This window comes from Halichoerus grypus, chromosome 2 (assembly GCF_964656455.1).
Source record: "Halichoerus grypus chromosome 2, mHalGry1.hap1.1, whole genome shotgun sequence".
NCBI lineage: Eukaryota > Metazoa > Chordata > Mammalia > Carnivora > Phocidae > Halichoerus > Halichoerus grypus.
The window spans coordinates 159,990,076-160,013,869 of NC_135713.1; the positions used below are offsets into that span (position 1 = coordinate 159,990,076).

At 55.4% G+C, this 23,794-nt stretch overlaps 1 protein-coding gene across 1 annotated transcript; it reads left to right on the top strand.

The window, feature by feature from the left end:
- The first annotated feature begins 3,698 nt into the window (after positions 1-3,698).
- Positions 3,699-23,253, top strand: LOC118523714 (multidrug and toxin extrusion protein 2-like). Its single transcript, XM_036073465.2, has 17 exons — positions 3,699-3,863; positions 4,767-4,868; positions 5,132-5,200; positions 5,990-6,138; positions 6,752-6,794; positions 10,185-10,229; positions 10,449-10,546; positions 10,993-11,090; positions 12,043-12,156; positions 12,972-13,039; positions 13,795-13,903; positions 14,557-14,632; positions 15,070-15,139; positions 20,259-20,391; positions 20,471-20,565; positions 21,027-21,138; positions 22,100-23,253. Exons 1-17 carry the CDS (start codon positions 3,711-3,713, stop codon positions 22,318-22,320), a joined length of 1,755 nt encoding a protein of 584 aa, XP_035929358.1. The 5' UTR covers positions 3,699-3,710; the 3' UTR covers positions 22,321-23,253.
- Positions 23,254-23,794: the final 541 nt, after the last annotated feature.

Below are 23,794 nucleotides of genomic sequence, written 5' to 3' on the forward strand. Positions count from 1 at the left end.
GCTCAGCTGAAGGCCTGGGCACAGGCGGGAGGCAGACTCCTTGTCCTTCCCCGCTGTCCTTCGTCCTGAAGATGGATGTGGGGCTGAGGGACCGGAAGACCAGAGTCGCTACTCTCCCCAGTGGATAACTGGGAGTTTTTTCGGTCACGGGGCAGTGAGTGGGGCGGGGTGGGGGTTAAAGAGAGAAACTCTGGCTCCCCGGCCTGGGGGTGCAGGGCTTGGGGTAGCCAAAGGGCAAACAAACGTGGTGAAGCGTAACCAAGCGAAGAAAGAGGTTAGCAGAGGCCCGGGCATCCGCGGTATCCAGCAGTTACCTGAGGGCAGGCCCAGGACAAGGCCCCCCCGCGCCCCCCCACCTCCTGCTGCCCCCAGGACTTTGTGACTTGAGGTCCTTCTTCTGTGGGAAGGTCCTGGGCAGGCCCGAGCCTCACCACTGTGTGCCGGAGACTTCATCCCTTCCACCCTTGCTGGGCCAGGCTGTGGGGGATGGGCCGGGCAGGGGAGAGGAGACGGGGCGAAGAAAGGAGTCGGGGCAAGCCCTGTGATTAGCTCTGGCCGACAGACAGAAGTGACCTTTGTCACTTCCCAGGCTGGGTCTTGTTGCGAACGCAGCTTCCTCTTGTACTCCTGGAATGTTCTCTCTTCAAGCCAACCCCACGCGCGGGGAGCAGCGCAAGCAGCCCAGGGAGACTGTGTGGAGGGAGATCCGGGTGGGCAGTGTGACCCTCAGCAGGCACCCCTGCCAGCCCTCGGGGGCCGTCCAGCCCAGGCCGGCCTGCGGGCGCTTGCTCACACAGCAATGCCAGAGCTTCGCCACCAGAGTCCCCAGCTGATCCCCCCAGCCCAGACCCAGCACACAAATGGTGGCTGGTCGAAGACACTAACTTGGGGTGGGGGCATTTACTATGCAGGATGTGTAGGGGATTCCGTTCCTTTTTATCTGTACAGCATCCCGTATTTTGGGGGAACCCACTGCCCCACCCCACGTGGCCACAGCACCCAGCTCCCCGCGTGTTCCTCTTCCTTTCCCAGCACTGGCTGATCCCTGCTCCCTCTTCCAAGAATTGGCCTCTGCGACGGGAAGGTGTTTGTCGCTGAGTAATCTCAGGAGCTTGCCTGAAAAGTCCCGAGTCCAAAGTTGCCGGGATTCTCTTGTTTTCCAGGCTGGTTGCTCAACTTTCTTCTGCCAGTGATCACCTGCTGATAATTATTCCTCCCGCCCCCACTCCCTCCCCTTCTTCCTCCCTCCCTCCTCCTCCCCCTTCCTTGCTCAGATGGTATCATCTCAAGGTAATTTCTACTGTTTCTGCCAAAGAACTGTCATTGGCACCGAAATTGGCACAAGGGAGGACGTTGTAAGTCACGGGGCCCCAAGGGGAAGGGCACCCCAAGAAGCGAGAGGCTCCCCAAGTCATGGGGATTCATGGCCCTGTTCCCGGGAGCTGAACAGTTATCAGTGTGGTGTGCGCTGCTGGAGGCCGCGGGGGATGCGGGACAGGAGGTGGGAGAGGATGCTCGCAATAGCGCTGGGCAGCTTGGAGAGGGGGCCGACACCCCCGAGTTCTCACCTCCCCGCGGGAGGGTGCCAGGGCTTCCACGTTGGCTGCCTGGGCTGGAGTCCCAGAACACCAGCCTCGGAGGCTGGACCTGCAGGCAGCTGAACCACGGCCCAGAGCACAGGCCCAGCTGGAAAGCACCGTCATCTGGGAGCATCTGGAAGACTCGAGACCTGGAGGAGGCAGTTCCCACAGGGCGCCTGTGCCTGAGGCAGCACCCACATGGCCACTGGGCCCTAATCCCTGTTCCTAATCCCCCGGGCCTGGACCTGGACCCACCCAGGGCCTGAAAGCAGTGTGGGAAAGAAGAGCATTATTAGCTTTTGTAAGAATCCTGGGGAACATTTGTGGGAATGGCTTTGAGGACGCTGGAGCAAGGACCCGCCCTCGGGAGGTTGAGCTGACCTTGACCTACTGCACCCCCTCGGCCAGACGGAGAAACCCTCACTGGAAACTGCACCCAGTGTTGCCATTTGCACCAAATATCTTCCATCCTGGTGGGGACGGCTTTGCCTTCATTAAAGCTGACCTTGGATTTAGATTTGCTCGCCTGCCCCGCACCCACGGGCTTACCCGAACCCCCTCCCCCAAACCCCCCATCCACTGGGGACTCCCACAACACGTGACTTCTGAGCACGGAAGTCACTTTCCTGCCGCAGGAGTGGGGCAGGGGGCCTAGGCTGGCGGGACACCGCTCTGGCCGCATGGCCCCACATCTAGGGACAGCGGGTGTCACCTAAAAGAGATTTCCCCCACCCCCACCCCCACCCCCCACCCCCACCCCCCACCCCCGAGGCCCAGGTGCCCTGGAGTGAAGGAAAAGGTTTTGGCCAGCCTTTCAGGAGAGGAAGCCAAACCAGCCCAGAACCAGAAAGGGCAGAAGGTGAGAAGAACTGGAAAACGCATCAAAGGAGGCACATCGTAGCCCCAAGGCACGTAGCCCATGGCGACGGGCTTATCACTAGAACCGTGCAGCTTTGATCCGTAGCCCTGCCTTGTTTTGGTCACACGCTAATCATTGCAATGGTAATAAAATGTCTTCTCGTTCTTCTGTGTCGGTGGCAGTTAATTTGGCTGTGTCGTGTGCAGGTTGTAGAAATTTGCACTAGGAGCTCGGCAGAATGGGGGAAGGAAGAGTGGTCGCCCAGGTCACTGGGGTGCACAGGGCGGCGGAACATTTGGGATTCTGCGTGTGCATGTGGGGAGCAGAGTGTGCGCAGGGCTGTGTCCTGGGGGCCTGCTGGCTGCTTCCTCCCTGCAGGGGAGCGTATGGGAACCAGCTGGGCGGATGGGCCATCCCATGGCCGCTGTCCCACCTGCCCCTCTTGCTGGCGCCTCTCACTTGGGCTTCCTCTTCCTGGCTGAGCCCACCTCCCAAAGCCTGATCGGGGACTGGACCAGGTAAGGTGGCAGTTATGGGCCTCCTGTGGTCTGCCCCCCCCGTCCTTGGTGGGTCGCAGGCCAGCCCTGCATGCATGGGAGAGAAGAGAAGGTAGACTGGGCAGGCCAGAGAGGAACCTGGGGGAATGCCCAGTGACGGCTTCACTGGGCAAAATGGAGGGGGAGAGGGGTGAGCTGTTCGCCCAAGGGGGGTCACCCTGGCTCTCAGGGATGCTGCTGAAAGGGATCGTGGGCAGAGAGGGGGCTAGGGGTCTCCCCCAGGTATCCTGGCTCCTGGCTCCAGGCCACTGCCCCCTCCCACCGGACCGCTCCCGGGGCAGGGCTCTGGAGGCTGCCCTCCTCTCTAAGTCTTCATTGCTTCTTCTCTGGAGTGGGAGTCATCATGGGTACCATCATGCCAGGGTGTAAGATGCCCAGCGCCTCAGCTCACCCCAGCCAGGCCGTCCTGCCCTCACCCCCAGAACCAGCACACCCCCACACTGCCCCAAACCTTCTCCTCCTGGGGCTTTGCAGCTGACCGCCCTGGGGACAGCAGACCCAAGGCACCCACAGGCATCAGCCTGGGTGAGTCCCGGGTGCCCAGGGCTCCTGGTGACAGAGCCAGTGGGCTGGGCAACAGGGCCACGGTGCCGGGAGGGAGGGCATGTCCCATAGGTTGCTGCAGCGGCCCCTCCTCCTGCCCCTTACTCATTAGCCAGGCGGCAAGGTGACATGGGCTTGGCTGGGCAAGGCTGGCTGTAGGAGTGCCCAGGCATGCAGGGTGGAGAGCAGCCTGGTCTCGGAATGGACAGCGTTCAGGACGCTGTCCCCCAAGACCGAGGGGGCTGTTGCCCTGCCCTCCGCAGGCTGGTCCCCGTTGGCTTTGGGGCCGAGGTGTGGACGCTCTTCGCTCTTTCCGGACCCCTGGTAAGGAGGTGAACTTTTGCGGGGGGGATAGGCAGTAAGGCTGGGTGTGACGGGGCTGTGCCAGGAGCAGCTCACACCCCTCCCCAGAAACTCCCCACACAGACCGTGTCCAGGCAGTACCGGGGCCACCACCCAGAGCAGGTGACAGACAGCGGACAGCTGTCCCTGGCAGTGAGGTCCGACCTCGCTCAGCAGCCGGCAGCCCCCACTCTGAAGGGGCAGGTGTGTCCTCTTTCAGAAACAAATGGGAAGGCTGGATTAAATCCCTGGGATGACCAGTGAGACCCATTAATAGAGGAGTCTGTGGGCCCCCCCTGCAGACAGTTTGCAGGGGGAAGAAGGGGCCATCTGCCCATTTTATTTCCAATGGGAAAATTGCTTTAGATCCTCTTTTCTTTTTTTTCTCACCATAAATACTAATCAATATATGCTCCCTACGAAATTTCCGGACAAAATGAAAAGTTACGATGAAATTTATCTCTAATCCCACCACCGGGACCTAGCCATTCCTCTTTTGTATGAGGTCTGACCACATGATTATTAATAACACCGTTGGAGTATGAGATGTTTGAGTTGAGCTCTCTGTGCTCCAGACTGCGTGGGTGCAGCTGCTTCTGGAGCATTCCTGCACTTTCAGGCAGGGAAACCGGAGCCCAGAGGTGGAGCCCAGAGGCTCACGGCCGCTGCTGACGGCAGATCCGGAAGCAAGACTCAGGTGTCCTGACCTCCAGCTCCGGCTGCCGCGTCCGCCTTAGCCACAGTGCTCGCTTTCTTTCCCCGGTTGCGGGCAATGGGTCCGGCGGCTGTGTTTTTTTGTGGGTCTCTGGTTCGAGGCCCCCCAGGAAAAGCCTCAGTGTGGGGCTGGGCGGTGCAGGGCCCTTGACCTTGGTTGCTGTCCCCCAGTTTTTGTTCCAGGTGCTGACCTTCATGATCCATGTCGTGAGTTCAGTGTTTTGCGGGCACCTGGGCAAGCTGGAGTTGGCATCAGTGACCCTCTCGGTGGCCGTGAGTATAGCTGGGTTGGTGTGGGGACGCTCTCCCCCACCACCACCACCGAGACACAGCATGAGGGCTGACATCCCAGCTGGGCCTGGGAGGGGGGCCTTGCCCGTGCAGGCAGGGCCTGGGGCAGGAGGGGGTCTCTAGCTCAGCCGCACATCAGGGCTGCCGTTGAGTGGCCTCCCCCAGACGCAGGGTGCTCCCCAGGTTCCCCTCCTTCGCCCCCCACCCCTGACAAGCCCTGTGTTCTCTCCTGTGCGTGACTCCAGTTTGTCAATGTCTGTGGAGTTTCCATAGGATTGGGCTTGTCCTCGGCATGTGACACCTTGATGTCCCAGGTAGGTGGGCCTCCTGGAGCCGGGCAGGAGGGTGCCCACTGAAGGCCCTTCAGTGACTCCTGGATCTGGGAGCCCATCAAACAGGCCCCAGGGACACCTGCCCCCCGGCCCGCCTGCAAGGCCTGCATGCTGTCAGGGACTTAGATCCATCGTTTCGAAAGAGCCAGCGCAGACGGGCAAGAGAGCCATGGAGGGAACGGGGTGGAGGCCGGTCCCTGACCTCATGTGTCAAATGCTGAGGGCGCACCTATGTGGACCCTCCCGCCCTCGGGGGCCCACAGCCCAGGGGGGCTCAGCTTTCCTGGGGCGGGGGTCTGGACTCACAGTGGACCTGGGGACCTGGGCTCGGTCCTGGCTGCCACTTAGCAGTATGGGGACTTGACAAATGTTCTCGGAGCTTCCCTAGCTCTAGCTCTGATTGGGAGAATGAAGCGCTCCTTGTTAGGGGCTTTTGAAGAACTGGGCACAAGGGGTAGATAGAGGTTGGCCTTGGCCGCAGGGCCTGGCCTGGAGCTAGTGCTCACTAAATAACAGCTATCGTGATTCTATGAGCAGGTTGAGCCCCCTGCAGAGGAAGCTGAGCCCAGAAGGGCCCCCTCCAGGCTGTAATCAGGGGGTGCCAAAGGCCCGCTCCCGGAGCACGGATGGCTGCCGATGGTGGTGTCCTGGGTCCATCCCCACGGCCCTAGCACCGCTAGGAGCTTGACGCCCTGGCTAGGCTCACCCAGGGGACAGAGGGAAGGTACTGAAGGGGTGGGCAGCCTGACCCAGGACTGAGCTATTTTGCAGAGCTTCGGCAGCCCCAACAAGAAGCACGTGGGGGTCATCCTGCAGAGGGGGACCCTGGTGCTGCTGCTCTGCTGCTTCCCCTGCTGGGCGCTCTTCCTCAACACCCAGCAGATCCTGCTGCTCTTCCGGCAGGACCCGGCCGTGTCCAGGTACTGGCTTCTGCTGGGGCGCCGGGGAGGGACCCCGTCAAAGAGACCACTCCCTAGCGCCCCCACCCCCCCAGGCCCCGTGCTTCTCTGGGTCGCCAGCGGTCACAGGTGCAGCTCCTCGCGGGAAGGTTCCGGGATTCCGTGCTCGGGTCTCTCCCTTCTGGGGCTGCTGCTCCAGCTGCGACCAGCAGGGGGCAGACACGCGGCCAGTTTTAATTCGGGAGGAAAGGCGACATGATGAAGGCATTTGCATGTGTGCCCCGGCCTGGGAATACCTTGTTCCTTTTGTAGGATCTGCGCTTCATTTGCTTCTTTCTTGATAAGATATCAGCTTCTCCCCGCTCCCCCTTACACACCGCATGTTACCGCGAGTTTAAGTTCCCTAGCCATGACGGCCTCGTGGTTAGGTCCTTGCCAACCCCAACCCTCCCCCCCGCCCCCCGCCCCCCCGCACCTTCTAGTGGCACCCCGTGACTACTTGTCTTCAGGGCTTGGCAAAGCCTCTCTTCAAACCTGGGGTGCCCAGAGTGTTCCTCGGGCAGCCTCCCAGCCCCCGCCCCCGCTCCTGGAGGGCACAGCCTGGGCCGCTCTGGAGCTTCTGGCTCTCTTGCAGGCTAACCCAGGAGTACGTGCTGATCTTCATCCCAGCACTTCCGGTAAGTGCCTCTGTCTCCCGAGCCTGGAGGAGGGTGGACCTACACTCCCTTTGATTCCGGCGGTTTGCTTTTCCATGCTTTTCCATGCTTTTCCATGCTGGGGAGGCCCATGAGCCTGCAGCCACTTCCGGCCGAGCCACCGAGGCTGGCTGGAGGCAAAATCCGGTCTCATTCCAGTGCATGCAGATGGACCTTTTAGGAAGTAACATGTTTTCTGATTAGAAAACCATTTATTGGAGAAATCGTGGGAAGCGCGGGAAAGAAACATTCTAAATCACCTCTAATCCTGCCCCCCCCCCCATGACCCAGACAATATAGGGTAATTGCTCTTTCCAGTATTATTTCTGTTCGCGGGCGTGTGTTCACACACGCATGCACACGTGTAGTTGGAAAAAGGGTCAACGTGTGTATTTTGTATTATAACCTGCTTTTCCCCTTTCCAATATGTTGTTAGTCCCTGGATGTGATTATAAATAGCTTTCCACAATATCCACTTCAAAGGCTATGGAACATCCTATGGTGCCCCAATGTATTAACCAATCCCTATTTGGTAGGTATTTCGGTTGTTTCCAGTATTCACTATCAGAAAGAAGACTGTGATAAACACCCTTATACTTTAGATCTTTGTGAACATCTGTAACGATTTCCTTCAGGTGCTTTACTGGAATTGGCGTTGCTTTGGCAACGGCTTTTGATACCAGTTTGTACCAATTCTCCCCCACTGGCAACACTCTCGTTAGCGCAGAGTATTGTTACTAATGTTTTTGTTTTTTTTTTTTTAAAGATCTTATTTATTTGACAGAGAGAGAGAGACAGGGAGAGAGGGAACACAAGCAGGGGGAGTGGGAGAGGGAGAAGCAGGCTTCCCGCGGAGCAGGGAGCCCGACGCGGGGCTCGATCCCAGGACCCTGGGATCATGACCTGAGCCAAAGCCAGACGCTTAACGACTGAGCCACCCAGGCGCCCCTTTACTAATGTTTTTTTTTTCTGATTCGAAATAGTTTTCACAGGCATGTTATTGCTAATGAACATTTTTCTTCATGTATGTATTGATCATTTTATTCTTTTGTGAACTGTCCATACCCTTTGCTTTAGTGGGTTAATCTTTTTTTTTAAGATTTATTTGTTTATTTTAGAGAGAGAGTGAGGGAAGGAGGGGCAGAGGGAGAGAGAGAATCTTAAGCAGAGTCCCCACTGAGCACAGAGCCTGACTCAGGGCTTAATCTCATGACCCCAGAGATCATGACCTGAGCCGAAACAAGAGTCCGATGCTTAACGGCCTGAGCCACCCAGGCCCCTCTGGGTTAATCTTTTTCTAGTTATTATAACTCTTGTTAACTAATAACTCTTTGTCATATATGGCACATCCCTTTTCATTTTTTAAGCTTGTCACTCGCCTTTTAATTTTTTGATATTTTTGACCTAAAGAATTTTTAGTGTATACATAACAGATCTATAAACCCTCTTCTTTATGGGGTCTTTGATGAGCTTAAAAACACTTACCCCCATTGCAAGATTATATAAACATTTGCCTATGTTGTCTTTGAGCCCTCCTATGGTTTTTATTTTTACCTTTAAGACTCTAATCCATCTAGGGGCGCCTGGGTGGCTCAGTCGGTTAAGCGTCTGCCTTCGGCTCAGGTTATGATCCCAGAGTCCTGGGATCGAGCCCCACATCAGACTCCCTGCTCAGCAGGAAGCCTGCTTCTCCCTCTCCCACTCCGTCTCTCGCTGTGTTCCCTCTCTCGCTGTGTCTCTGTCAAATAAATAAAAATCTTTTTAAAAAAAAGACTCTAATCCATCTAACAAACTTTAACTAGGACTCATGATTGCATATTCTCTCCTTTCTCCATTAATTTATTAAATACCAGCTAGGTAGTGCATCTAGTCAAGTCAGTTTCTGAGATTTCCGGCCGGACCCGGTGGTCTGTATGTCTGCTCAGGAATTCACTGCTACCCTCTTTAATTTGTTGAGGCTTAGTGAGACACGTGATTAGGGGGCGGTATTGTGTTGGGGATGGCGTCTTTGGAATGACAGCACCCCTTTGGTATCTTGCCAAACAGGGCCACTGGGGCTGGGTCAGGGGAAAGCATCCGATAACGTTATCACTGTGGCCACTCCTTTATCGAATGAAGCAAGTCCCTCCCATAAAATGCTGCTGTAGGGCGCCTGGGTGGCTCAGTTGGTTAAGCGACTGCCTTCGGCTCAGGTCATGATCCTGGAGTCCCGGGATCGAGTCCCGCATCGGGCTCCCTGCTCAGCAGGGAGTCTGCTTCTCCCTCTCCCGCTCCCCCCTCTTGTGCTCTCTCTCTCTCTCAAATAAATAAATAAAATCTTTAAAAAAAAAAAATGCTGCTGTAAAATTTACCAGTAAAGTAATAATAGAAGTGCCAAACATCATTTACATAATGCTTACCTAACACTTGGGATGCTTAAACGTGCCATTTACTGTTTTGTAAGCATTTGGCGATATTAACTTTACATATATAGGTAGAGATGAATATGCATGCAATATATGCACAGATGATGATCCCCATTGTAGATGAAGAAACTGAGGCCCAGAGAGGTTAAGCAACTTGCCTAAGATCACACAGCTGATAAGAGAGTGGGGCCAGCACTTGAACCCAGGCAATCTAGCTCCAGCTCCGTGCTCTTAAGCACTGTGCTATACTCAACAGAAGCGGAGGGCTAAGGGAAGGGATGGGGTAGGAAGGCGCAGGCCAAGGGCCAGGCTTTGACAGAGGACATAAAGGGGGGGCAGGGACAGAGCCCCCAGCACACACACACACTGACGCGCGTGCTCTATCCTCCACCTGCCACCGCGTGGGGACTTGAGCCTACTCAGCAGGGACTACTGATGGCCACTCGGCTGAGCCCCTTCCCCCCACCCCCGCCACCCTAGCCCGAGGCCACTCCCCCTAGATTATGGTTTTCAGCAGCCAGAGCCAGACTCAAGGGTGGTCACAGCCTGTGGACTGGGGCTCTGCTGGGTGCTCTGTACACAGGCCCCTGGGTGGCCTCCCTGAGCTGATGGAAGGTCTGGGTCGGCAGCCAGAAGCTCTCTGCCAGGTGCTCAGCCTCTTACACAAGCCTGCTGAACTGTGCTCTCTGTTGGAGCCACCCCGCCCTGCCTGTCTGTCCTCCCCTGCAGCCGAGCAGGAGCCCGGATGGGGGCCTCTATCCTCCTAGGCAGGGCCAGAGCACCCGAGAGGGCTCAGTGGGCTTCAGCCCACCGCGGGAGTCGGGGGCGCGGGGCTTCCAGACATACTTTGGTGAAGTTATTGCTCCATACTCAGGTATCGGAGAAATACCTGTTGATGTTCATCTCGTGCTTTTGGGTAGTCATTGTTTATTTGTGTGTCTGGTTTTTTTGTTTTTATTTTACACAGGCATTTTTCCTTTATGTCCTGCTGGCGAAGTATTTGCAAAATCAGGTACAGGTCCCTGGCTAGGAGGGTGACCCCCGGGCCCAGCGCACTGCCCTATTCCAGTGGGAAGGGGTGCCTGAGGCTTTTCTCCTTTCTGCACGATCTATGAGCCTGAGTAGGGCCCAGCAAGGAGCTGCACGTCCCCAGCCTCCTTCCAACCCCTGGACGTGCCCGGGCTGGGCCGCACCCCTCCCTCCTGCCCCCCACCCCCTTCATTTATTTCAGGGAATCGTCTGGCCCCAAGTCTTCAGTGGCATCGTGGGCAACTGCATCAATGGCTTGGCCAACTACATCCTGGTTTCCATGCTGAGCCTGGGGGTCAGGTGAGCACCGGGGACCCCGTCAGGGAGCACTGCCCACCAGGCACCCCACTCCCGACTGGGGCGGCTTGGTCACCATCCTCGCCTCACAAGAACTGCAGGGGCTGCCCCTGCCGTCCAGAAGTGGGTGTCGCGAGGAATTGGGGGGTCCTGCTGGTCCCTCGGGTCCTGGGGGGCTCCCCACCAAGGAGACGGGGAGAGGAGCCCTCCTCATCCGTGCCCCAGGCCGCCAGGAAAGGCCGAGAGTGGGGACCTGGCAGGGTGACTCCGGGGACTCTGTTGTCATGGTGCCTGTGGCCGAGGGTCCCGCGGCTGATCCCGGGATGGGGGCGCTGGCTGGGCCATGCCTGGGCCCGCTTCCCCTCCATGCTGGCTTCAGCAGGGGAGCCCCCTACGCCAAGGGCCAGAGTCGGCCCCTGGCCCCAGCCCTGCTCTCCCTCCTTTCGCAGGGGCTCTGCTTACGCCAGCACTATGTCTTACTTCGTGCAGACCATCTTCCTCTTTCTCTACATTGTGCTGAAAAAGCTGCACCTGGAGACGTGGGCAGGTGCAGAGGGCCGCCCTGCCTTTGGGGGGCTGAGCAGACAAGCATCAGGCAGGACCCTGGCACGGGCCCAGGGGGTGCATTTGGCAGGTGGACAGAAGACCCGGTTGCAGTCCCGTTGGAGGGGCCCTGTCTCCGGGCTTGCCTCTACTTCCCTTTGGGGCCTCCTTCCCCTTTGCTCCACCCCTCAGGACCCCGCCCCCAAAGGCCCCAGATCGCCCCCCATCAAATGTGACATGGTGCAGAGCCCCACTTTCTGGCCCGCTCCTTGATCTCAGGGTGGTGACACGGGGGAAATCCTAGGTGTCAGCCGTGGGCCCAGCACCCGACATTTCTGACCCCAGTTAAACTCCATGATGCCTTATTATCCCCATTTTATTTACACAGAGGAAATTGGTACATGGTGGGGCTGGACTCGAACCTGTGCCCGTCTGAGCTTTTCTGCCTCCTGAAACCTAACTCTGTAGACCGTGGGGTCCCCTTGCACATTTCTGGGCCAGCTCTCTGGCCGGGGCCTCAGTCACAGGGCAGGAGTCCAGCATGCCCCCCCCCGCCCCCCCCCCCCGCCCTGAGAATCCTTTCGGCACCCTTGACCTCATACCATCCTCCCAAGAATCCTTCCGGAGAAGCAGGGCAAAGACAACTCCGATTTTCGGAGGAGGGAATGGAGCCCAGAAAGGGCAGGGTAGTTGCCTGAGATCCCGGCGTGGTGACACAAGCAGAGTGTGGGGACTCTCACCCGCCCTGCGGTGCTGGCCGTGTGAGCAGGCGCCCTGGCCTGGCACCCTCCTCCCGCACCACACCAACCCTGGACCAGCTGGCACGCCCTGTGCAGAATGCAAAGTGCCTGCACTTGCTGAGCCGAGCCCGGGGGTGGGGGGGGCGGGGGTGCAGAGCCAGAGGCTGGCAGGGGCTTCTGGCATGCTCGGCTCTGGAGCTCGGCTTCTGTTCCTAGGCTGGTCCAGCCAGTGCCTGCAGGACTGGGGCCCCTTCTTCTCTCTGGCCGTCCCCAGCATGCTCATGATATGCATTGAGTGGTGGGCCTACGAGATCGGGAGCTTCCTCATGGGTACGTGGAGGAGCACGGCTCGGGGAACAGCGTGGGCAGCTCCAAAGCCCCTCCCCGCTCCCCCCCCCGCCCCTGCCCCCCCGCCCCCCCCTCCCCCCCGGGCCGGCGCTGTTCAGCAGCCTGGGCCAGGCTGGGCCTGTGGCTCTCTCATCTCCCCCACGAGGTCCTGAGCTCCCGGAAGGCAGGCCTGGGCCTTTCATGTCCAGACCCCAGCAGCGCCCAGCAAAATGCCTAGAACGGAGCAGGTGCCCGGGGCAGGGGGTTGAGTCAGTGAGGGAGCGAGGGACTGAACCAGCAGGGGTGTGAGCATGTGTGGGTTTGTTAGGCATGTGACACATGTGTGCTCACCGGAGCACCCAGGGCAGAGTCCACACAGCCTGAGAATCAGGCCAGTGCAAGAATGGCCCTGGGAGAACTTCTGGTCCAACCCTTGCCCCCCATTTACAGATAGGTAAACTGAGCCCCAAGAACAAGAGACTGTCCAGAGTCTCACACAGTTGCACACTGGTAGGGCTGGGATCCAACCTCGGCTCTCCTGATCTTGGCCCAGGTCTCTTTTCTCTCGCTCACCATGCCAAGGTATACCAAGGACTTGAAAGTCAAACCATACAGGGAAAGGCCTCCAGAAAATTCCACTGGGATTTTCCTGGAAGGCTGAAGGCCAAGTAGGAACATCTTCTATTGCAAATCTGCCTTTGGGAATCATTTGCCCCTTGGCCTCCAAAGCAGAGAGGCATCCTGTCCCAGGTCTGTTAGCCAGCCCCAGGGCTGGGTGCTGACCGTGTGCACCCCAATCCCCCCCACTCGCCCCGCAGGCCTGATCAGTGTGCTGGACCTCTCCGGCCAGGCCATCCTCTACGAGTTGGCCACGATAGTCTACATGGTGAGTCTCTTCTGGGGGCACCTTCGTCACACCCTCCATGCTGGCCCAGCCCCCCTGACGGCCTGCGGTGTCACAGAACAGGGGCAGGGGGTCACCCTAAGGGCCGTCTCTATCTCCCGAGGGACCCTCCTGGACCCTCTGTGCCCGTTCAGGTCCGGGCCCTGCCGGACATCGCTGTCCCCCACCACGGTCCCCGTAGCTCCCTCCTCTTCCCACAGAGACATGAATTGTCCATGTCACTCAGGTGTGTATCTATCTGCCAGCCTCCTGGGGACATGCAGTATGCAACCCTGGGCTTAAGGAAACGACTCACAAAAGTCTACACTTAGAGCACTAACGTATAAGGTGCTTTATTTTACAAATGGTTTCCACAAAACTTAGTTTTTCTGGCATACTTAAGACCACAGCTACCTCTTAAAAATGCATTTACTCACGAGGTTTTGGCAACACACTGATCTAGGTTGCAGGGCCAGTGGCCTTGTGATGTCTTCTGGAGCGGGGGTGGGAGGCAGCATTGCCTGGCTCACTCAGGGCATCCCCAACCCATCTCCCAACCGCAGCCGAGGATGCCCTCTGCCCTCATGCTGCCTCCTAGGGATCCATCCTGTCTTCCTGCTCTTCTCCCTCTTGGCCCAGCTTGGAGGGCTGGAGGACCGCTCCACCCCCAGCCCCGGCCTCTTCCTGGCTCAGGACCCACCCCATTCCGGGGGCTGGAGGTTACTCCACTGACAGCCCCTTGTTACCTGTGATCCCAGATTCCCCTGGGGCTCAGCAACGCGGTCTGCGTCCGGGTGGGGATGGCCCTGGGAGCCGCAGATACTGCCCAAGCTAAGCGGTCGGCTATCTCAGGCATGCTCTGCACAGGTGGGTAGAGTCCTCTGGGCGTGGGGGGAGGGTCTTGGAAAGTTAGAGCCCGGGGCAGGGGAGAAACCAGCCCGAACGAGGGCAGTGGGGGGTGGGGTCCGGAGCATCCCCTGCTGAGTTGACATGGCCTTTCCACCCCTGATCATGTGAAGTCTCTTCCTTCCCAGGCTTCTCCCTCCAGCTGTCCAGGGTCCTATTGCAAATTTGCCCTCACATTATCTCCCGCCCCCACCCCCCCGCCCCCGAGCTTGGGGCCTGCCCATCCCCCATCCCCCCACCCCGGAATGAACCAATCTTGTGTCCTCCTCCATGGCTCTGCTTTCTGAGGCTGCCCGATCCAGATCAGCTCAGCTGTGGAGAACAGCGGGTCCCAGGCTTTAGGCTGCATTAGACTCTGTGTCAATACACAGACCCCCGGGCCTTCCCCCACAGAGTTTCCGATTCAGGAGGTCTGAGACGGGGGTCCGAGAACCTGCACTGTTACCAAGTTACCAGGTGATGCTGATGCTGCTGGTCCAGGAACCCCACTTTGCGAACCAGAGGAGGAAAGGCATTCCCTCCGTTGTCCTGCCTTGCGCTGACCTCAGCTGGGCTCCTCAGAGGGTCGGGGTGGGGGGTGGGGGTGCAAATGCTCTTCCTTTTGTCTCTTCCAGTTGGTACCTCGCTGGTTGTGGGCATGCTGTTGAGCCTCCTGAAAAACAAACTGGGGCATATTTTTACTAATGATGAGTAGGTAATCAGTTCTCTTCACTGACCTCTGGGACGTGTCAGAGTGGCTGGCAGCTGGTCCTCAGCGGCTTGTCACACGGCTGGCTGGCTTGGCACTAGGTCCGGAGGAAGTGGGGACTAGCCCCGACTTTGCCCTCCCTGGGAGGAAGCTAGCTAGCAGACGCCTCTGCTGCTCTCCCCGGACCTCGGCCTCCGTCACTTGCTGGGACAGGATGCTGAGTGAAGGGCGGTAGGATATTGGGGGGCTCTTCTGGAGCTTAAGAAGACCCACAGACATGCAGAAACTCAGGGCTAGGAATGTCAAGTCCGTGTAGGGCCACTACCTCTATTCCGACCCTTTTTAGGAGGTGGTGGAACAGAGGGGAGATACATGAGTCTCAAGGACACGGTCATGCCTCAGATTTCCACACAAATGTTCTTCCCTGTCTCTCCTGCAGAGAAGTCATTGCCCTGGTGAACAAGGTCCTGCCGATTTATATCGTCTTTCAGCTCTTTGAGGCCGTCTGTGTGAGTACTGCCCTGGTGGGACGCCTGACCCCCCAGTCCGAGTCCATGTTCATGGGCGCTCCCTGAGGCCTCCAAGGGATGTGAGGCTGAACTCATTAACACATACATGTAAAGCGCTAACTGTATACAGTAAGTGCCCAAAGTCTTCACTCGGATTAATTCTATTATTATTCAAAACAATAATTCCCTTTCCCTTCCGCAATTCTGCAATTCGAACAAGCCAAAAGATGAATGCAGATTAGCAAAAAACGGAAAGATTGCATCAGCATAAACTCCCGCACCCCGTAACCCCGAGCAAAGGGACCTGCGAGGGAGGGAGTCACCCCAGAGTCCAGAGGGACCGGAGTTTTCTGTATCTCTGACCCCTACAAGACAGGTCCCATTTAGTGCAGATCTGAACGATGTGAATTTTAAAGAGCATCACATAAAAAAAAAAAAAAAGAAAGAAAAGAAAATACTAACGGCTCCTTTTAGAAGCAGAGTTTGGAACCCTGTGTCTTCTCCTTCACATCTTGAGGTCGGCAGGAATGCATCCCTTGCCTAACGGGCAACAGCTCCGCCTGGGAGTGTGGGCTTCGAGAGCTCCACAGAGCACCTGCCCTCTGGGCTGGTCCTGCCCTGGGGAAAATCACCTGTACAATAACTATTCACCCGTATGAAAAAATTTTTTTTTTCTCAGTGAAGGATTTTTCTAAAAGACAGTGCACTCTGTCCAGATCGCTACATATTCTAGAATTTACTTTCGACTCAAACAGGCAGGCACGAAACTTAGAGCACCTGCTCAGCCTTCCGCAGAACTGCCTCCTCTGGGCTGGGCTTCATGATGATATCGTAATGTTATCACAGAACATTAAAAGAAACCATCCTATGGAATCTATTATGGCTTTTGTCATAGGATGGGGTCAAGGACACTACTTTTTTTTTTTTTTTTTTTTTGCCACAGCTGAGAAATTCTTCTTGCAGTTCAGGGTTGGGAATAGGAATTCCTCGTGGAGTTAAGTATACCTCTGCTCCAGTGGGTAACACTTCTCTGTTCCCCAAGGAACTCAAGCAAATTCACAGCCAGCAAATGTGAGGGATCTTAGAGCTGCTGTATCTGCCTCCTGTCATTTTTTTTTCTCCTGGCTCTATTATCCTTAATTTATGCTTTCCACAAAGCTTTTCTTTTTCTGCACCTTTATGGGGTTGTGATTTATGGGCCATAAAATCCATGCACTTAGAATTGTGCAACCGTCACAGAGATCCAGCTTTAGAGAATTTCCGTGAGCCACCCTCCACCCCCACATTTGGCTCTTGGCCTTTATGACTAAGGCTGCTGGGAGCATTCACACACGAGTCTCCGTGTGGATGTCTGTTTTCATCACTCTTGGTAGAGTCCTGCACATTCAGTTGTTGGAAGCGTATGTTTAACTTCTTAAGAAACTGCCAGACTCTTTTCCTTGGGGCTGTACCATTTTACGTGCCCACTGGCGATCTGTGAGGGTTCCAGTCTTTCTACTCCCTTGCTAATTCTTGGTATTGTCTTTTGAAACAAAAACTAGTAGATTTTAAAGAGCAGTCTTAGGTTTACAGAAGGAAATACAGAGTTCCTATAAACCTCCTCCCTCAGTTTCCCTTATCATTCACGTCTTATTAGTAGTTATTAATTATGTACGAGTGTGGCACACTTGTTGAGCTGATGAGGGAATATACGTTATTAACTAAAGTCCACAGTTCATTGTCAGGGGTCACTGGTGGTGTAGAGACTATGGGTTTTGACAAACATAGAAGGACACGGATCCACCATGATAGTATCATACGAATAATTTCACTGTCATAAAAATCCTTGTGCCTCCTATTCACTACCCACCCCCCCCATTCTCCCTACTGGCATTTTGAAAGGAATTGTGTTGAATCTACGGGGTCGTTTGGGGACAACTGTCATCTTCACAATATTGGGGCCTCCAATCCATGGACACGGAGTGTCTCTCCAATTATTTAGATCCTCTTTATCCAACAATGTTTTGTTGTCTCTGGTGGACACATCCAGCACTATTTTTGTGAAATTTATCCCCAAGTATTTTGGGGTTTTTTTTTTTTTGGATGCGATTGTGAATGGAACTGGTGTCTTAATTTCATTTTTAGTTCATTGATGCTAGCCCCTGGAAATAGAACTGATCTTTGTTTATTGATCTTTTATCCTGTGACTTTGTTAATCTCATTCGAGTAGTTTTGTGTGTGTGCGTGGGGGGGAGGGGTATTCCTTTAAGATGTTCATATAGGATCAGGTCATTTGTGAATCAAGAGTTTTACTTCCCCCTTTCCATGTGGTTGGAACTCGACTCCAGTATGATGTTGGATACACATAGAGCATAATCTATGCCTTATTCCCAACGTTAGGGCAAGAGTGTTCAGTCTTTCAGCGTGAAGTGTTATCTGTAGGATTTTTATAAATGCCCTTCATCAGGCTGAGGAAGAGCCCTTCTACTCGTAGTCTGTTAAAACATTTTCTCAAGAACGGCATTGGATTTTCTAGAATGCCTTTTATGCGTCTATTGAGATAATCAAGTGGCTTTTGTCCCTCATTCTATCAATACGATAGAATCACATTAATTGATTTTCAAATGTTATACCTTGCATTCCTGTGATAAGGCCCTCCTGACCATGGTATGGACCTTGTTTATCTATTGCTGAATTTGGCTTGCTAACATTTTGCTCAAGATTTTGCGTCTACATTCATGAAGGATATTCATCTGCTAACTTGTATCTTTGTGATTTTTTTTTTAAATACATTTTTTTAAGATTTTATTTACTCACTTGATGTCAGGGTAACACCGGCCTCACAGAATGATTCTGAAAGTGTCCTCTCCTCCTAGGCTTTCTGAGTTTGGGAAGGATTGGCATTATATCTTCTTTAAATATTTAAGCTCATCTGGGCCTGAGCTTTGGTCAGAAAATTTTTAAATTAATTCCATTTATTTACTTGTTATAGGTCTCTTCACTTTCTATTTCTTGCTGAGGTACTTTCAGTAATGTGTGTCTTTCTAGTCCTTTATTCATTTCAACTAAATTTGTCTAATTCTTTGGCATGAAGTTGCTCACCATATTTCCTTATCATCCTTTCCTCTGTGGTCCGTGGTTATGTCCCTTGTTTCATGCCTGATTTTGGTGATTCGTGTCTTCACTTTCTTATTTTCTTAGTCTTATTTTACCAAGGTCAACTCCTTGGCAAGCATTTGTTAGTGTTGTGGATCTTCTCAAAGACCTAGAATTTGGGGTTTCATCGATTTTCGGTTGTTTTTCTCTTGTCTGTTTCAGTGATTTCCACTCTCATCATCATTATTCTCATTCTCCTGCATTATTTTGATAACGGTTTGCCCTTACTAGTTTCTTAGGGTGGAATATTAGGCTATTGATTTGAGTGAGGCCTTTCTGCTTTTTGGATCTAGGCATTTAAAGCTATACGTTTCTAAGCACTGCGTTAGTAACATCTAATACATTTGATATGCTGTTTTACTTTGCATTCAAAATATTTTACAATTTCTCCTGTTCTTTATTCTTTGACCCATAGGTTTAGAAGTGTGTTAACTTCCAAAAAAAAAAACATAGAAGTGTGTTAACTTCCAATATTGGGGGTCTTCCCAGATTTCTATCTTGTCGGTGTCTCTAACTGAATTCTGTTGTACGCTCTGGCCCAGACCCATCCCGGAGAATGTCGTGTGTGTGACCTTTCCCCAAGGCCTGTTGTTTTATTTAGTAATTTGCCTGCACTGCTTCTGTGAATCCTGCCTCCTCGACAACCTGTAGCTGTTCTCTCTACTCAGTTTGGTTTTCTGGGGTTTTTTTTCTCCCTTTAATTTTAGGCTTAGCTTCCTAGAGTTGGGGGGGCGGCGCACTGGCCCTTGTGTGTGCTGGTTACTGGAGAGAGTCCCTGTCATTTAAAATGCTCTAAAGGGCTTCGCAATCTTGGCACTGTAACATTTCAGGATGGACAATTCCTTGTCGTTAAGGGGGCTGCTAAAGGAGGTCGAGCAGCATCCCTGGTCTCAACCCACTAGGTACCAGTCGGCATCTCCCCAGACCATCTCCAGACATTGCCAAATGTCCCCTGGAGGGCGAAATTGAGAAATACTTGTCCAGAGCGCATCAATCATCATTTGGGAGGAGTCTTTTTCTAACCAAAAAAATACCTTCTATGTCACCGATAGATAAACATGAGTAACCTACCCGCCGCATTTCCAAGTTCAAGAGGCACACATCTCCCCTCCCGCACACAGTGCCTCTTTGCTCAAAAGTGTGAAAGCAAACCACAAAATCCTCCACGTCCTTCATCTTAAGGAAAGAAAAAGAACCAAGCGGACACGAACTGTGGCTGTAGTTCTTTCGTTCACTAGGTCGGAGATCAGGTTGGGAGGATGAGCCTAGTAAAATCAAGCAGTTAGTATTTTCTCCAGTAGTTCTTGTCTGTGAGCATTACGGGGACAGCAGTGAGCTAGGGCTGCAGGTCTGGAACAGACGACACCTTTGCTCGCCCTGTGCGGCATCCAGAATCGGGGCCCCCAAAGATATCCATCCACATCCGAATCCCCAGACCTGTGGCTGTCAGGTGGGAGGAGGGGATTTTGCAGACGGGATTAAGTGAAGGATCTTGAGCTGGGGCAGATTTTCTTGGATTATCCAGAAGACCCGATATATAACCGCTAAGGGTTCTCATAAGCAGGAGAGGGAGGCCGAGAGAGAGAAGGCAGGCACCAAGCCAGCAGCAGAGGCTGGGCTGACGTCACCGCTGTCTGAGGGCTGGGAGCTAAGGGATGCAGGGCAGCCAAAGAAACAGATCCTCCCCTCGGCCTCCAGAAGGAACCCGCCCTGCCTTTAGCGCAGCGATTTTCTAGATTTTCTAGAAAGGCGGTCATGGTGTGGAGGTGAAGGGGGGGGGCCCTGGAGTGGTGTCCAGAACACAGTGCTACTTCAGAGTGACTTGCCCTGACTCGGTCTCCCCACGGGAGGGGACGAGAGCACTGTCCCGGGGCTGAGTGAGAGGAGGCCTTGCGACAGGAGTGGCTTAGAAGGGAGCCCATTGCAGGAGGCCCGCCGCCGGTCTCACGCCCACCTCTCGCCCCTCCCTGCGCCCCCCCTGCAGTGCGTCTACGGCGGAGTCCTGAGAGGGACCGGCAAGCAGGCCTTCGGGGCCATTGTGAATGCAATCACGTACTATGTCGTCGGCCTCCCTCTGGGCATCGTTCTGACCTTTGTAGTCAGAATGAGAATCATGGGTAAGTGTCACGAGGGGAAGCTGGAAGTGGCCTGGGGGCCCTCGGACACCCTGGCCCCACCTCTGCGTGTCCCCCGCAGGCCTCTGGCTGGGCATGCTGGCTTGTGGCCTCCTGGTCACTGCCGCCTTTGCGGTCTACACCGGCCGGATGGACTGGAAGCTCGCTGCAGAGGAGGTGAGCGAGTGGTGGGCCCTGGCCTGGCCATGCATGCGGAGTGACTGCTCCCCGGCAGCGCTCGGGGCACGTCGGGCCTCGGCAGCAGTGATCTGCGGGATAGACTGGGGGGCACGGGGGGCACGGGGGGCCGCCTCGGCCTCCCCGTCTGTTCCCGGCGCCATAGCGGGACCCCAGACCGCGCCAGTGTAGTCTCCAATTACAAGGAGAAGCACACACACCACAACCCTTCCCTAGCCAGCCCAGGCTGCCGGAAACCCGGACAAAAGCCAACAGCTCAATCAAACGGGGCTGAACCCCGACACGTCCCTGAGCGTGTGGCCCGAGCCGAAGGCGGACGCATAACTAACCGAGCCACCCAGGCGCCCCCAGCCTACAGTGTGTTAAGGCAGGGAGCTGGTGAGGCCGGCGGTGAGCGGGCACGCCGACCGGCTGACCCAGGCGAGCTGTCGCTCTCGTAGGCTCAGAAGCACGCAGGGTTGCTGCCACAGAGCCCCGACGGCACGGTGAGCGCGGCGACCGCGGCGACCTCGGCCCCCCGCCCCGGGCCTGCGAAAGCTGTCACCTCTTCAGGTAATGCTGTCCTAGTGCTTCTGCTGGGCACACACCATGCCGGGGGGCACACCGCTCCTGGCGGCCTTGCGTCAGGGCCTGGGTCGAGTGGGAACCGTGGGAGCCGCCGTTCCTCCTCTTGGCTCGGACGCGCCGTCCTAAGTACCAAGAAGGCGACGTTGCTACCTCTGATTTAACGGGCCCTGCGCAAAGTACTTCACATCCTCGGCCTCGCGAGGTCGCGACTCTAGTCCCATTCTATGTCACCGATAGATAAACATGAGTAACCTACCCGCCGCATTTCCAAGTTCAGATGAGGAAGGCGGGCTGAGAGCTTAGGTCTCTTCCCCGTGGTCTGGCTGCTGGAAAAGGGGAGAAGATCCTTGCAGGGACCCGTTCTCCTCTCTGAAGGCCACGTCCTGCCCATGGGCGGGCACCCCTGGTTTATATCCGGGGTGTCTGTGATGAAGGGATGGCCCAGGCGGGCGTGGAGTGCGGGGCGTGCGTGTACGCAGCCCAGAGGCCTCACTCAGCTCGGTGAGCTCATCGCCTCCTGGGCTCTGCCTTCAGTAGGGAGCTTCGGACTAAGCTCGGGGCGCTCAGAGTGTCGCAAGAGACCGCAGTAAGGTCCGACTAAGCATTTAACGCGCTCTGAAAACACATGTGACCGTCACACTCGCCAGGTCATCACAACAGGCTCGGAGAGGAATCCCTGTAATGTGATCTTAGTAGTAGCTCTATCTGTGCGTCGAACTCACATCGCGAGAGGTTTTCCCACATCGTTTCCTCCTCTGATCCTGCTGCGGGGTAGATGAGGCTCCTTCTCCTATGCGGGCGTTTTCTAGCGTAAGGCACAGAGGCGGATTCTTAACTGTCACCCCGCATAACACACGCAGCCGGGCTTCCTGATTCAAGGCCGAAGCTCTCCCCCTGCCCCCCAGCCCCCCAGCCCTGCTGAGTGGGCTCCCGTTTGTCTCCGCAGTGGCCACGGGTACCTCCCCAGGCATCACCCTGATGATGTATTCAAGGCCCGAGTGCCACCTGGACCTCTTCAGGACCCCGGAAGCAGCCCGTGCCCTGTCGGCCCCGGCCAGCCCCCTGTCAACAAAACAGCTGCTCATCCGCCGCGGGGCTGCTCTGGGGGTGGTGTCAGCCATGCTGATGGTGGGCCTGGTCATCAGGTTCCTGACCGCCAGACATTAGCCACACAGCTCGGAACCAGAAAGGGAGCCAAGAGTGGCCGCCCCCACCCGCCCACACCTGCCTACAGCAGCACCCGCGGGAGCCAGGCTGGGGGGACACCTTGGTGCACACCCCCGAGAACGACCTGCCGCCGGCGCCTCGTGTGACCAGTGTCAAACTGGTGTGTCAGACTGGCTTTCTCCCCTCTGCTCTTTAAGAAGCCATCCCCCGACCGAAGAGACAGAGTCCTGGGACTGCTGCTAGGAGCCCGTGATGTGCACGGCTTCAAATCGGGAGACTTCAAATCAAAGCACGATCCCAAAACACACTGTCACCCAATTAAAAATTCCATTTTCTCCCAGGAGACTCTGGTGCCCGGGTCTGTTCACAAACCCTTTGTGAAGTCCCTGCCCCACGCGCCCCTGTAGATCTGGGCGCCATGAAACCCCGACGAGGCAGGTGGCCGTCCACAGACCCTCCTTTGCCTTCGCCTTTCCGCTAACCCTTCGTTCCGTCAGCATCACGCTGATCACAGACCTTGAGAAACACTGGTTCTTACAGCAGGGATGGGGTAGAAGCAAGGGCAGCCGAACCCAGATGTCCCAGCCACACAGCCTCGGGATGGAAGGCAGTGCCGACCCAAATTCTCGGACGCTTCTCCTGGAGGCCTGGGACTGCCCAATGTTTTCAGGCTCCGTGCCTCCAAAGTGGAGGGCGGTCTGGCCTCCCCTGCCACACACAGTCCCTTCGGCATCAGTAGTTATAAACGCGTCACAAACAAAATGAATTTATTGATCAGAACCAATAGAAACAAAAGGAAGCACAGAATGTAATCCCGGTTTGAAAGAGTCAATGTGAATTCATGTTGAGGACCTGGCAACACTCCGGGCCTCCCACTCCCCGGAAGGCAGAGATCCTCCTTGTCTGGGACATACATACCTTAGTGAGCTGTTGGCAACCCAACAAAATGACTGGGAACCGAGCACAGAAAAGTATTGTTTCCCCAAATGTGTTCTAAGGTTACAAAGTCTTCAGAGCAAAGGGTTCCCTGGTCAAGTATGTTTGGAAAACCACCCACGCCAGCCTGCAAACGTTCTACAGGCCTGGGGTCCTGAAATATGCTGCCGTGCTTTACGAATCCCAGTGGACAGGGTGGGTGGTGGGATCAACTTTTGTGTAAAACCTTATGGGATTAATGTTCTGGGAAGAGGCTTATGGAAACGCTTGTTTTAGATTAGCAAATGGGGATAGGAGGGTAGAGGGGAAAAACCTATTTACTATACAGGTATTTTAAAAAATAAAACCCCACGGGGGCGCCTAGGTGGCTCAATCGGTTAAGCGTCCGACTCTTGATTTTGGCTCAGGTCACGATCTCAGGGTTGTGAGATCGAGCCTCGCGTCAGCTCTGTGCTCTGCATGGAGTCTGCTGGAGAATCTCTTTCTTCCACTCCGTCTGCCCCTCCTCCCACCCCTTTCTCTCCCTCCCTTAAAAAAA